This window comes from Heterocephalus glaber, unplaced genomic scaffold (genome assembly GCF_053883595.1).
Source record: "Heterocephalus glaber isolate CG9 unplaced genomic scaffold, H.glaber_assembly_v1.0 deba00001444, whole genome shotgun sequence".
NCBI classification, from domain to species: Eukaryota; Metazoa; Chordata; class Mammalia; order Rodentia; family Bathyergidae; genus Heterocephalus; species Heterocephalus glaber.
Genome location: NW_028258297.1, coordinates 3,716,071 through 3,730,682, shown reverse-complemented (window position 1 = coordinate 3,730,682; position 14,612 = coordinate 3,716,071). Strand labels below are relative to the sequence as shown.

The 14,612-nt window shown below is 48.6% G+C and overlaps 1 protein-coding gene across 10 annotated transcripts in view; it reads left to right on the top strand.

Annotated features, from left to right (window-relative positions):
- Nucleotides 1-14,612, top strand: part of Ppara (peroxisome proliferator activated receptor alpha) — a 57,829-nt gene that overhangs the window by 36,276 nt on the left and 6,941 nt on the right. For 9 of the 10 annotated variants that reach the window (XR_015452211.1, XR_015452210.1, XR_002395211.2 and 6 more), the window contains 4 exons: nucleotides 1,418-1,578; nucleotides 3,748-3,886; nucleotides 4,869-5,071; nucleotides 12,250-12,697. Coding sequence is in view for 7 of the 10 variants with exons in the window: in XM_021258802.2 (XP_021114461.1) it covers nucleotides 1,418-1,578; nucleotides 3,748-3,886; nucleotides 4,869-5,071; nucleotides 12,250-12,697 (951 nt within the window). In the remaining 3 variants the exon portion in view is untranslated. Of the gene's footprint in view, nucleotides 1-1,417; nucleotides 1,579-3,747; nucleotides 3,887-4,868; nucleotides 5,072-12,249; nucleotides 12,698-13,392; nucleotides 14,611-14,612 lie in introns of those variants that run through there. The other variant, XM_013072445.3, reaches the window with a different exon arrangement.

The following is a 14,612-nucleotide window of genomic DNA, read 5'->3' as shown; positions in this document are numbered from 1 at the left end:
ACCGTGCTGCTGGGAGTCAGGGCGTGGCCAGGACAGGCAGGTCACTGGGACATGGCCTGGAAGGGTGTGTCCCCTCCCTGGCTCCTCTCTTTGCTCGCTGCTTCCTGGCTGCCATAGGTTGAGTGTGGTTTCCTCCACCAGGCCCTTCCACTATGCATTTCACCTGGGAGCCCACCGATCATGGACTGAAGCATGAACAGAAAGTAACCTCTGCTCCTTTAAGTTTCGGGTGTTGGGTGTTGTGTCCAGCAATGGGAATGGGACTGAGGCACCGTTCACAAGGTGTGAGGCCTTTCGGTCTGGCTTCTTGCACATGACAGTATGTACTTAAGATGAATCTGTATCTTTCCAACGCTTGCTGCCTCTTTGCTTTTTACACTGAATGATGTTCCATTAAATGGCTATACCACAGTTTGTTGTCCAATTAAGAATAAAACTGCCACATATTCATTTGTGGGGTTTTGTATGGACATCAGTTTCCAGATCAGTTGGGTTTATACCCAGAAGTCCAGTGCCTCTCACACCCATGAGGCTATTTCACTTTGTAAGAAACTGCCAAGCTGTTCCCTGAGTGCCTCTCCTGGCCCATGTCCTGATAGTGGGCGAGAATCCTCTAGCTCTGTGTCCTTGCTAGCATTTGCTACTGTCAGATTTTTTTTAGAAAATGAGTCTAATAGGTGTGTAGTAGTACATCATTGTTGTTTGAATTCACAAGTCCCTGAGATGTGACATCAAGCATCATTCCACACACTCATTGCCAGCAGTCTTTCTTCTTCAGGAAAAGGCCTGTTCAGATCTTTTGCCCATTTTTAATTGAGCTGTTTGTTTCCTGTTTTAAGGCTTCTTTGTATATGTTGGATACAAGTCTTATTGAATGGGTTTTGCAAAATATTTTCTCCCAGTCTGTGGTTTGTCTTTTCATTTGCTTAACAGAAGTTAATAACTCATAAATTCCAACTGATCTGCCCCCTGAGGTGGGGGGAGAGATGATGCTTCAGGTGCTGCCTGTGTGGATTTCTCACTGTGTTTTGGTACCGTTCACTGGGTTAGCAGCTACAGATCTGGAAAGAAAGAAGGGAGGGAGGGAGGAGACAAACTAGTGTGTTGCATGTGGGGCGTGTAGAGCTGAGCGTGGGGCTCGAGGACCAGGTAGGATCCCATGAGACGCCACTGTGCTGAAATGGGTGTGGCTCAGGAGGCAGGAAGGAGAGCACATGCGCTTTGAGGGGCCCAGCACCATATTATGGTCCTGGGGCACAGGAGGCCATGGCCCAGCATGGGGACACCAGCTGACTCAGGACAGGCACCTGTCCCCTGGCCTATACCACATCTGAACACCACCTGTGCTGACTCTGTCCTCAGAGACCTGATTAGTCACAGCCTGGATCTCCATGGAGATGTCCTCTCTTTCCCACAGACACCCTGTCACCAGCCTCGAGTCCCTGTTCTGTCAGTTACCCCACAGTCCCTGGCAGTGCAGAGGAGCCTTCGGGTGGCACCCTGAACATCGAGTGCAGGATCTGTGGGGACAAGGCCTCGGGATACCATTATGGGGTCCACGCGTGTGAAGGCTGCAAGGTACGGGGCCCTGGCAGAGGGTGTCGGGGTCTGCACCTTGGGTTCTGACTGCATAAAGGCATGAGTGAGCACTGACCCGGGGTCATGCTGACTCTCTTGAGGAGCCAGAGAGATTGTACTCTGTGCTTTGTAAATAGCTGAGCAGTGCCCTAAAGCAAAGCAGCGGTGGTAAGAGCGGCACCTTTGTTTCAATACAAGATAGAGAGCTCTGACCCTTGTCCCTCTGAGTGGTCACTGGCTCTGGGCAGAGCAGTTATTCCCTGTGCCAGGGAGGGGCTGGTGATCAGAGACATCAGCATTTTGCTTAGGGTCACACAGTGCCCGGTCCACGCTCTAACCGCTGCCCTTGACCTCCAGCCATCCCTTACTGTACACCACAGCCCCTCCCACAGCCACCTGGATCCTCTTGTGCATCCAAGCCCTATTGCTCAGCCAGGCCCTGGACAGGGACAAGCAGGGTCAGGAGGATGTGATAGAGGCCTGGTGATCCAGTGGCTGCCTGGATCCATGGCCCTTCCAGGAGGACCCCATTCTGCCACCCCCTACAGTTCTCCTAGGTAACGTGACCCTTAGGTTTGTCACTTCATGCACACAAGCATGGGAGCCCATTCTGATCAGAGGTCCCCTTCACTGAGCATGCTGGAGTGTTCACTGACTTTTAGAAACGCCTTACTTCATCTACATTCTCAGAGCGTGGGGTCTCTGCACCTGCCAGTCCTGGCCTCAGAGGCTGGGTCTCTGGAGACAGGGCCACAGAGCCCGGGTATCACACCCCTGGCATTCAGAGCTCTCTCTTCCATGCTTCTCTCCCTTCCTCCTTCACACACCAAGAAATGGCTGAGGCATCCCTACCACCCATGAGACCTGCCACATTGGACACCCAGAGGCATGACTTAACATGTGCATGATGCAACCAACATTCGTGTGTCTCACTGCCAGATGGCTCTGATTTGAATTCCATTATCCCACCAACTTGAACCACTGGTGGTATATGTGTGACTGTCTGAAAAAACTGGGCAGCACTGTGCCTACAAAAAAAGCCAAGCGCAGTATTATGTTTTGTGCTCTCTGCATAAATCAGCTACCTTTATGTATAAAATTTTTTTTTAAATTCACAAATATATGGCACACACCTGTAATCCCAGAACTCAGGAACCTGAGGCAGGAGGATCACCATGAGTTCAAGGACAGCCTGGGCTACATAGTAAGTTCAAGGCCAGTGTGAACTATATAGCGAGACCCTGTCTCAAAAAAAAAAATTCATAAATATAAATACATTTCTTTTAATTTAATGAAATAAATTTGTTGATTGTTGTAATAATTTTTAATTGGTATGAATAGTATTAATATTTATATTTGGGCAGTAATCAATGTAAGCAACTAAGTAGATTCATTCTACTTATAGACTTTTTATTAGTTTTATAAGTAAACAGACAGGTAAAAGTGATTAGATGTGTTTTTACAAGCAGGGGTCCAAGCCACCTGATAGGCCAGCATGTGCTGCTGTTGGTTCAAGCCGGTGGGAATCTGTTAAAAGCAAAGGCAAGAGAAAGACCCAAAGCCAAAATAAACTCCTTTCCAAATGTCCTACTCATGACCCTAAAAACAGCTGCTTGTAAAGTGGCCTTTTCTCTAGGGCCACAATTCAATCATTGTTTAGCTTTGGCTTTTTAGGGACTCCTTGGTAAAATTGTTTCTTAAGCAAGAGAATTGTTCACAAGTAGGTGGCTTCCTTCTTTCATTTTTTTTTTTCTTTTAGAAAGTTAACCTTCTCTAGAAAAATTCCTAGAACATTCTGAGTCACACTCATGGTTCTGTCACCTGAGAGCAGAGGGGACAGCTACCTTCAAATCCACCAAGGCAGAGCTGTGTGATCTTGAAATCTGCCATTGTGTCCTCCCCAGTCAGACGGGACATTTTTAAATCACTTTGGATTCTGTCCTAGCTTCTTGGTTTTTTGTTTTATTTTATATATATATTTGTTTTTTTATCTTTAATGCAATGAAATTTAAAATTTCCTGTTTGTCCCAGTCATACGAGGCTTTTTAGAAGAACTGCCTCTCTCAATGTAGTAAAGTTAAAAAGAGACACCAAATGAAAGCTAAGGGAAGCCGGCGCGGTGGCAGACAGGCGGGAGTGGTCTTCACCCTGCCTCGTGTCCCCGCACAGGGCTTCTTCCGGCGGACCATCCGGCTGAAGCTGGCGTACGACACATGTGACCGCAGCTGCAAGATTCAGAAAAAGAATCGGAACAAGTGCCAGTACTGCCGTTTCCACAAGTGCCTCTCTGTGGGGATGTCGCACAATGGTAGGTAAGGGTGCCCGGCACAGCGTCCCACTCTGTGCCTTGGTTTACCTACCTTGCTCAGTTGGAATGGACTGCATGTGTTTTGAATGAACATGCTGTGACATTTAACATGCAGGTCACTTTGTAACCAGAGCAGACTAAGGAAAGAAATGTCTCTAATAGCGGGGTTTAGCAGAGCATGGGGGATAGTTGTTAGAAACTTCACGTGGTAGCTGGGCCTGTAATCCCAGCACTCTGGGAGGCTGAGGCAGGAGGATCACAAGCTTTAACACAGTCTAGCCAACTTAAACTTAGTGAGACTCTGTCTCAAAAAATACAAAGGGCAGGGGCTGGGGATTTAGCTCAGTGGTTCTGCCACCTGCCTTGGATGCGCAAGGACCCGAGTTCGATCCCCAGTACCAAAAAAAAAAAATACAAAGGGCTGGGGATGTAGCTTAGTGCCAAGGTCCTGAGTTCAGTCCCAAGAAATGGAAAGAAAAAATAATTTACAAACCAACTGGAAATCACAGGGGTGGCAGAACTGTCCCATCATCCCTGTGAAGTGAGTGTCCTTTTGAACAATTCTAGAACCATATTCCAAGTGTCACGGTGTTCAGTCATGCTCTGGTTTTGGAACACGCTCATTCCCACGTGAAGGCGCCTTTGAAACAAGCAGTGTGTCGGGGCTACGGGAGATGACAGTGGTCCCCCAGGAGCCCTTCTGCAGCTCCTTTCCCTCCCTGATGACAGTAAGCAGTCCTATTGACGCATCAGCAATTAACATTAGTTTTTACTTTAACCTTTTCCTGAAAGATTTCCGGCGTTTTTCTCTCTCCCTAGTAGAATCGATCTTTACTTGCCCGTGAATTTCCATTCATAGCTTAGTTCACAGCGTGAGCATCTTTCTCACTCCACCTGTGCCATCTCTGCCACTGACCTGTCCCTTCCTTCCTTCTTTGCTCAGCTCTCTGTTCCCCTTAATCTGTCCCCACCCTGCCCCTAGCAATTCGTTTCGGACGGATGCCAAGATCTGAGAAAGCAAAACTGAAAGCAGAAATCCTCACCTGTGAGCATGACACCGAAGACTCCGAGACCGCCGACCTCAAGTCCCTGGCCAAGAGGATCTACGAGGCCTACCTGAAGAACTTCAACATGAACAAGGTCAAAGCCCGCGTCATCCTCGCAGGAAAGACCAGCCACAATCCAGTAGGTACTCCGGGGCCAACGGGGAGGGTCTCAAGGGTGTCCTGGTGACCCAGACTGTGACTGAGGAAACTTTCAGTGCTGGGAAAATAATATTCATCCCAAACACAGACAGAAGACAGTGGAAATGCAGATGGTCCCTTCTGGGGCTCCAGGATGGAGTTTAAGAGCACTGCTGCCTTCTAGCTTGAACTCACCTCCCCACTCCTGGCAACCAGGTTATTACAACGGCCCGGCCAGGGATGTAGCTCAGCACCACAGTGCCTGCCTGACAAGCTCGAGGTCCTGAATTTGATCCCTGGTACCAAAAAACAAACAAACAAACAATGGCCCTACGTTGAAACACCAGAAATAACCTCACTAATGCCTCACCAGGCTCCAAGTTTGTTTCCTAAGTGTATTTATCTGAATCCCTACTTAAGTCCAGAAAATCAAATGGCTCATTTCCCACTCAAAATATACTCTTGCACCCTTCCCCTAAAACTCCCCCTGGGTTTCCCCTTGGGGTCCCTGTCCCTCCTGGACCCACCTTCCTTCTTCCCTGTCCAGGCTTAGAAAGGGTCGTTGTCTGCAGAAATCTACCTCACTGGCCACTGCCCCCACCCAGGAGTCCTCCAGCGTCGCTCCCTTGCAGGTGTCTATGCTACCTTCAGAGAGAGGCTGCCCTTGAAGACATTTTGCCTTTTTCCTACAGACGTGGTGCAACAGGTTTAATTTCTCCTAATGAGTAGCTTGGAGCATTCCTTATTGGGAATTACAAGCTGGAATTTTTAGTCACAGGAAAAGAAAGGATTTCACAAGCTTCTTACTTTCATGAACAAACCTAAACTCTTTTCCTGAGTCTTTTAACTCTTCAGTGAATTCCGAAATTAAGTAGACCATGGCAGTTTAGAAAGTCCCTTCAGACTCTGCCCAGAGGCTCAGGCCACTGAGATCCTTTGGGGACCACAGGGTGAGTGTGGGCAGCCTTTACCTTTGAATTTCTGTCCTGAAAATGACTAATATCGTCCTGAATTAGGGAAACCAAAATTTCATTTGAGCGCTTATGTTTCTCCCTTGAATTTTAAGAACGGGAAGCACACTTATGTCACTTGTACTTGTCACAGAGCTGTTCCTTGGGAAGCATCCGATTCCTATTGAGTTTCCCCCGCGTCTCCCCACAGAGCCCCACAAAGCTCTTAGGCCATCATCGTCAACGTTGTCTGGAGTTGAAGAAACCAGGACTGCTGAGCTTCTCACAAGCAAGGAACAGATTGGTAGCTAGGATTGGGGTTCGTGGTCTCAGAAAAACAGAAAGGAGACCATGGCAAACAGTCAGGGGCCCTCCTGCCCACACACATCCATACCAGGCACCCTGCGGCCAGCTCTAAAGCACTGGCCAGCTGTGCACTCCAGGCCAGGGTGACATGCACGCCAGGTCCTGTTTGTTGTGCCGCAGGCCTGGCTCCATCTCTGCTCTTTCGTGTGTGCCCACCTGGACAAGGCCCCACAGGCAGGCGTCCAGCACCAGGCTGCACTGCCAGTGGGCATCTGAAGAGCAGTCCGTGTGTCTTAAGAGTCCAGAGCAACTCCCTGTGGTGGGGGGAACCTATTAGGGAGACCAGGTCTTGGCCCTGATGCGCTCACCTTGGTCTGGGACCACCTAGCACCCCTATCTGGGCTCTAGCTGAGCCCCCAGTGGCACATAACCTCGAGTCCGCACCTGACCCCCGTGCTGATAGGGGATGGGAGGAGGATAAGGATCAGGCCAGGCTGGGAAACATTCACCGCATGAGTGAAGTCGTGTGCGGGGCACAATGGGCACTCCCATTGGCACAGGTACCCACTTTCTCCCCAACCTGGACCAAAACTCTGCCCGTAAGTGCTGTGCACTGTGCCAGGGACAGGCAGGAGCCTGAGAGGCATGTGGAACTGGCCTGAGTGGGGCTGGGTGCAGAAGCCCATTCCCTTGCTCTGGGGACCTGGCAGATACAGCAGTGCCAGGCCGGCCTGGGATGCTGGGATGAGGGGACCTGGACAGGGGCTGCTGCTGGGGGTGGGGCAGGTTGCTCTGGGGAGGGGTGGGTTTTATTGGAGGGAGGGGCTGAGGAGATGGGTGCCCTGGGAAAGGTCCTAGTCTCTAGCTCTCAGACCTGTGGGCCCTGCAGTGGCAGGGCCAGAGCTCCTCGGGGACCCACTGCCCCTTGACTTCGGGTGATAGAAACGGAAGCAGAGCTGAGGGGGAGAGGAAGGAGTTGTCTCCTCTGAGCATGGCTTCCAAAGGGGGACTTGCAGCAGCTTCTTAAAGTTACCGTGCTGGCCTGTTAGGGTTAGGAATGTCATGAACACATGAGGAAGTGGACCAGGGATTTAGCTCAGTGCCACCTCGCCTGCCTTGAAAGCACAAGGTCCTGAGTTCAATCCCTAGTACCAAAAAGAAAAAAGAAAAGATGAGAAAGCAACACAACAAGGCAGAGAACCCTGAAGCCGGGTGCAGTGGTGCAGGCCTGTAACCCCAGCCCTGTGGGAGGCTGAGGCAGGAGGGTCCCAAGTTTGGGCCCAGCCTGGGTTAGAGTTGGCGCCTCTCTCGAGATGCTTGCTTTCCCACAATGATGGGCTCAATCCCCATGCACTTGGGTACACTCACGCACACGCACCCATACTCACCTGTGTGCCTCAACACACACTGTGCTTGCTCTGGCTCCAGGGCTGCTCTTGGCTTGGAGAGCTGGCTGCCCCTTCTGCAGGGGGGTGAAGGTGTTTGGCTGGGGAGGAACCAGGCCACTCCTCAGTGCTGAATACTTTGACTTTGGAATTTCAAGGTATAAGATGAAAATAATGTAGCACTGCTACGTTTTGATCTAACATCAGAGCTTTATCCCATCTGAGTGAATAATGATCAGAGGCATCCTGTGTTTATTTCAGCCCCTTAGTGCTCAGAAGAGCTGGGATTTATCTTGAGTCTAAATATCCCCAGTTGTAGGATATCTTTACCCTCTGAGAGAATGAAACTGTAGACAAAACCCTGTGTCAGTTGTAGCTGATAAGGAAAGCCAGGCGGGGTTATGCAGAGTAACAGTCTTGCTTGAAGGAAAAATAAGCAAAGCCAGGAGACAAATTTTTAACCTGCACCCCACCTCACAGCAGCACAGGGCCTCATATCAGCTTCAAAATAAGAATCCAGCATCCTTCCCAACATTAGAACCTGTGAGGTGCCACGTTGGAACAGAATTGCTTCCCTGCTTCCCTTCTGGGTATTACCTTGTAGCATGTGTTGGTGTTGCCCACTGTATTCAGGTCAGGTGTCTGCAGGCTGAAAACACAGTTAATAATGTGCACTATTTCTGGAAATGTGAAGTAAAATATAACCAAGAGCTTAGCAGATAGTTTCATCAAAAGCAGTTCTAACAAGGAGTCACATTTCCATTTTTCCTAGAAGATCACGGTGGCCTAACCTTTCCTAACTCTCGAGCATAATGCCCTTGAACACCACCCACCCTCATGAGGTGCAGCCAGGATTGCAGCTTTCTGGGGTTGGCCCGGAGAGATTTGAGCAGCTGGGGCTTTCTGCCTCATGCTGTTTATAACCTGTACAAAGTGCTCTATTTGCAATGACTGGCTGTAGTCCCAGACATATTCCTGTTCAGACTTGAGAATAAAAAGCACGTTCCCAAGGTAAATATAAGCTGCATGGATTTTAAAAATAGCCTTACCAAAATTGTGTACCAACAAAGATTGGCAATTTTCCAGTGAGTTTTAGTACACGGGTTCTTTTTAGTTACAGCGCACATCTGTGTCTGAATGTTAGCACTTGTTTTTTAATCCAAATGGTTTCCAATTTTGCCTGTTAAAGGAAGGCCTGCTTGGGCTGGGGATTTAGCTCAGTGGCACCGCACCTGCCTTGCAAGCGAAAGTCCTGAGTTCAATCCTCCGTACCAGAAAAAAAAAAAAAAAAAGGAAAGCCTGCTTTCCAGAACTGAAGTGGTAATCTCATAAAAATGAATATAAAAAATGAATAAGAATACATGTTGCCATATAAGTCTCCATCAACGAGGGTCCACTGCACCCAAAGGTAGGCCTGGGCCGGCTCCCTGGACACAAGGTGGTGTACAAGCCTGGAAGGGCCCAGGCAGGGACTCACACTGCTGTGGCGGTCTTGGGATTCTTGGTTACCCTGTAACAAGCAACCACCTTTGCAATTTGTTTTAGACCCTGAAAAGTATGTAGCCAGGCCTGCCCTAGACCCATGACGCACTTTACTGTGACAACCACAATGACTGTGAGCATTCTGTAGCCAAACATGCCGGGAACCCCTGCCACCAGTGTGCTCTAGACCATTCACAGTGCACAGGTCCTGTGGGAAAGACTCTGGCAGGTCCCAGCTTCACTTAACTCATTGTTTTTGTCATTCTTCTTTTTTTTTTTTTTTTTAACTTAAAACTATTTATTTAACACTTATTTCTGTTTGAATACACTTTAGAAAAAAGACAAGGACTTTACTAAAGTTAAGGTAGCCTAACAGTATGTTTCTCTCTAATTGAGGGACTACCACCATTTATCCTTTAAAAATACAGCACTCAGCTGGGTATAGGGACACATGCCTGTAATCCCAGCACTCTAAGAGGCCAAAGCAGGAGGATTGTAAGTTTGAGTCCTGCCAGGGCAACTGAGCAAAATATTGTCTCAAAATTTAAAAAAAAAAAAAAAAAAGAGCTGAGGATGTAGCTTAATGAGAAGGCTCTGGGTTCAATCCCCAGTACCACAAAAAGTCCTCCCCCCATATCCATGGAAGACTGGATCCAGGATCCCCAAGGATACCAAAATTCACAGATACTGAAGACCCTTTTAAAACAGTATAGTACTTACACAAAACTTAAGCACAACCTCTTGTATACTTTAAATTATTCTCTAGATCACTTATAACACCTGACCAATGTAAGTGCTATATTAATAGTTGTTATACTGTATTATTTCGGGACTAATGATAGGGGGAAAACGTCTGGGGCTGGAGGTATAGCTCAGTACCAGAGCACTTGCCTTGAATATGTAAGGCCTTGGGTTCAACCCCCAACACCACCAGAAAGAGTCTGACATGTTCAGTACAGATAAAGTTCTTTAAAAAATATATTTTTAATTCAAGGTTGATAGAATTCACAGCTGGGGGGGAGTTCCGCAGACACAAAGGGCTGTGTTGCTAGGCCATCCAACAAATGTTAGTTCTTAAATCAGCTTCAATTTTTTACAAAACACAGCTGTCCTCAAATTTTTCCAGAGCCATGGTTATTGGCCTGTTTAAGGTCTTTGGAGATGGACCGTTTTGGTCTTCCTTATTCTGACCTGACATATTGAGAACTTTGGCTTTGAATTCTATGCTCTTGGTGGCAGAGTGCTTGCCTGGCATGTGGGAGGCCCTGAGTTCCCTCCCCAGCTCCACAAACACAAGAAAAAAATATACCCTATTGAATTTTGTGTTTGTTTCCACTCATTCAGGGAGTAACATTTAAAGTGTCCTTTTCCTCAGTGCAGAATCAGCTGTTTTTGTCCAGCAAGTTCTGGCTCTGTTTGAATACCTCATGGGTAGCCTGCCTGTTCCCACTGTGCCCATCATGCCCACCGTGCTCAGTACCGGGCACAGGCCGGGTGCCTGACAGCAGCTTTACACTGATTCCTGTGATACCTGGGACAGCTCAGAAATGGGATGTGTCAGGCCACCTACCCAGGCGCATTGTCAGTGGGTGTGTTGCCCACTGGTGCCCTGCTCTGGGCCGTGGCATCTCAGAGGGGTGGGAATAATGGTGGCTGCTTCACATGGAGGGTGGCATATGTGAGTTTGGCTTGGCATCAGGTGCCTGCTGTTCTCAGCCCCAGCAGATCCAATCCCTGTGGGCCAACAACATGGCCCACCAGCTCTTTTTCCACCTCTAGATACTGTTTGGGATTTATTTCTTAACTGTAGCTATTATGGGGTGCAATTGTTACAGTGTAACAATTCAATATGTGTTCAAAGTGCGTAGTGATCACTTCAGAGTAATTGTAATTAGCATTTCTGTCTCCTTAAACATCAATTCTTTTGTGTTGAGAACCTTCAAACTTCTTCTTCCCCCTCCCCCCTCTTATTCCTCTTCCTCCTCCTCCTCTTCTTCTTCTTCGTCTTTGTCTTCTTCTTTATCTCCTTTTGTTTTGTTTTGTTTCTGATTCAGGGCCTCACTGTGGAATGCAAGCTCACACGTACCCATTGAGGTGTGGGGAGATGGCAGGACTAGGAGTTACAGGGCTCATGTAGGTGAACAGCACCGCAGAGGGCACCAGCTCTGACACCTGACACTTGCCCCAGGAGCTGACGCTTGTCCCAGGCCTGGGAGCTGACTCCCACTAAGCATTCAGTATTATGCCCTGGAGAAACAAGGCCGGCGTGGGCGCCTCAGCTCCGTCCCCACAGACTTCAGCAGCGCTGTCCACTGTGTCCACACTAATGCCAGCACTCTGAGAAGTGAATATTCACATGCAGATTTGTCCATTTAACAGCCAGTGTTAACGCCGGTTACTTACCTGCAAGGGTTATGAAATGGTAAACTTAAGAATTACCATAATTCCTTAGTACTATTGCTGTAGTATTTAGGAGTTTAGGGAATATTTTAAAATATTAAAGGTACTTTGCTAATATTTTCTTGTTAGCTTTATTACCAAAGTCAGTTCTCCAGTTTCTTTTCTTTTTATTTAAAATTTTTTTTTATTGTACCGGAGATTGAACCCATGGCCTTCGCGTTGAGTTACATCCTCATCCCCCCAACCTCCGTTTTTCTTTTTCTTTTTTTTTTTAGACAGAGTCTCTCTAAGTCACTGAGTTGCCCAGGCTGGGCTCCAACTTGTGGTGCTCCTGCGTTGGCCTCCCAGAGTGCTGGGATTATAGGCCTGTGCCACCATACCCAGAAATACTCCAGTTTCTTAGCAATGAAATCCCTGCCCAAGGTCAGGCAACGACAATTATTATCTTACTTATTTATCTTGCAAGTGTCCCATTAACATCTTACTTTCTTCGACTCATTTTGAAGATGCCCAAGGGTAAAGACCGCTTCCCATGGATTCTGAGTTCCCCACGGCATCAGGCTGGGTGATGGGGCACAGTTGCTCCTGGCTCGTTACCAAGAGCACTGCCTGACTCATCACGAGCCACCTGCTCACTACAGCATCTTTTCTTGCAGCCTTTTGTCATCCACGACATGGAGACATTGTGCATGGCCGAGAAGACGCTGGTGGCCCAGATGGTGGCCAATGGCGTCGAGAACAAGGAGGCCGAGGTCCGCTTCTTCCACTGCTGCCAGTGCATGTCGGTGGAGACAGTCACCGAGCTCACGGAGTTTGCCAAGGCCATCCCAGGCTTCGCCAACCTGGACTTGAACGACCAGGTCACCCTGCTGAAGTATGGCGTGTACGAGGCCATCTTCACGATGCTGTCCTCGCTGATGAACAAAGACGGGATGCTAGTAGCGTATGGAAATGGCTTTATCACCCGCGAGTTCCTCAGAAACCTCCGGAAACCGTTCTGTGACATCATGGAACCTAAGTTTGATTTCGCCATGAAGTTCAACGCTCTGGAACTGGATGACAGTGACATTTCCCTTTTCGTGGCTGCTATCATTTGCTGCGGAGGTAAGTGGTTGGCTTACTCTGATGGTGTCAGGTCACTCCCAGGCTCTTCTCTTAAAGGACTTGATGGTGTTGACCGAGTCAGTGCCAGCGAAAGCTCTGTCACTGTGGCATGGGCACTGGCGGGTGGGAGGTGTCTGAGCCCCAGTGAGGGAGGCTGAGAACAGTGCAGTGAGAACTATGTCACTATTGTGTCACTTACAACCCTATATACAGAAACATGTATTTGTAGCCGAGCAGGTGGCGCACACCTCTAATTCCAGTACGCGGGAAACTGAGGCAGGAGACTCCAAGTTTAACCCCAACCTGGGCAATGTAACAACTTAGCAAGACTCTATCTCAAAATGAAAACTTGAAAAAACAGGCTGGGGATATAGCTCAGGGCAAAGACCCCAGACTCATTCCCCAGTACCACTAAAGAAATATTATGTAAATATATTTATGATGATGATGTGCTCCTTTTAATATAATTATACCTAATTTAACTAGCATATTGTATAATTAGTATTATGATATATGATAGTCTCATATTAATATTGTAATTATATAATTATGTTATATCCACACTATAAATTCTATTCTGTGAAGTGCCACACAGATGTTAGTACAGCCGCTGTCGCTACTGGTGACACTGATGCCATCTCATAATAAATAACACTGGCAGCTGAAGGCACTGATCGCACGCTCTGCTCTACCAGGGAAATGGATCCCGGGAGGAAGCACCGGGCCTCTCCGTGGAGCTGGCTCTGCAGCACCAGATTTTGGGCTAGGGTCACCTTCCTTAAATAGCCCTGTCCTGGGTCTAGGAAGGTCACCTGCCTACTGTAAACCCAGCCGACCTTGCCCAGCCACGGCAGAGACCAAGGAGTGACGGCCCCCAACCTGCCACCTGCCAGAAGCCACACTGTCCTCCTCAACACTCCCCACCCCGTCCTGTGGCCACCTGGCTGTACCGAGTCAGGTGGAAGAGGCCCTTCTGCCCTGGTGCAACGAATAGAGGGCCAGAGCCATGTGCATAATCTGTCCTTGTCCTTTCATAGGACCACTGAGGGCAGGAAGCACCTGCAGAACTCTTTACGTGCAGCGTATCACGGCTTCACCAAAGAAGCTCCAAGCGTGCAGAGTCCTGTTCGTGTAGCGATATCCAGTGAGGTAGACAGGAAACCTGTTATACCGGGTTGAAATGACCAGCGGGATCTTTTTAAAAATTTCTGTTTAAAACTTTACACGATTGTATTCATTTTACAACCCTAAAACAAGAAGATAAAAAAGTCCACATCAGCAGCAGCACTAAAAGTGAGACAGGCTTTAGGGAGTGGCTGCACCCAGTGTGGGTCAGGGCAGGTTTGCTGGACTGAGGGCTGGGACCCATTTCCTGAGCCTGTCCCAGAGAGGCCCCAGGTGTGCACGCTGGCGCTTCTGTGCCTTCCTGCTCCCTGCTCCAGGGTGCCGTGCATCCTGGCCAGCCAGTGTCCCCCCAGCCCATCCTTCTCACCCAACTCTCCCTCGTCGACTGTATCAGAAGGCCCTCGGAACCACAGGCCCATCACACTCCTTCAATGCAGCGGAAAGCTTGTAGCATCTGGCTGTGACCCAGGAAGACCTTCCTTTCCCGCATTCCAGGAAACTGTTGAAACGTCACCAGAATGTCAGCAAGCTCTGGCTGATATCTGGGTTTTCCCCTGGCAGTGGTGCTCAACAAATCCAAATGGAGGGCCACACTGCTGCGGGTAGAAAGTGGCACTGTGAGTCGAGGAAGGAGTATCAGTCCCACCGGTCCCTATTAGGCTCAGGACTTGGGGAAAATCTGTCCTCAATGAGGTTCACCACATCTGAAGGCTGCTGGGCCTGGGTACCTCAGGCTGATGAGCAGGTACCAGTAATTCTCACGCACAAACATCTCTTTCTTCTTTTGAGA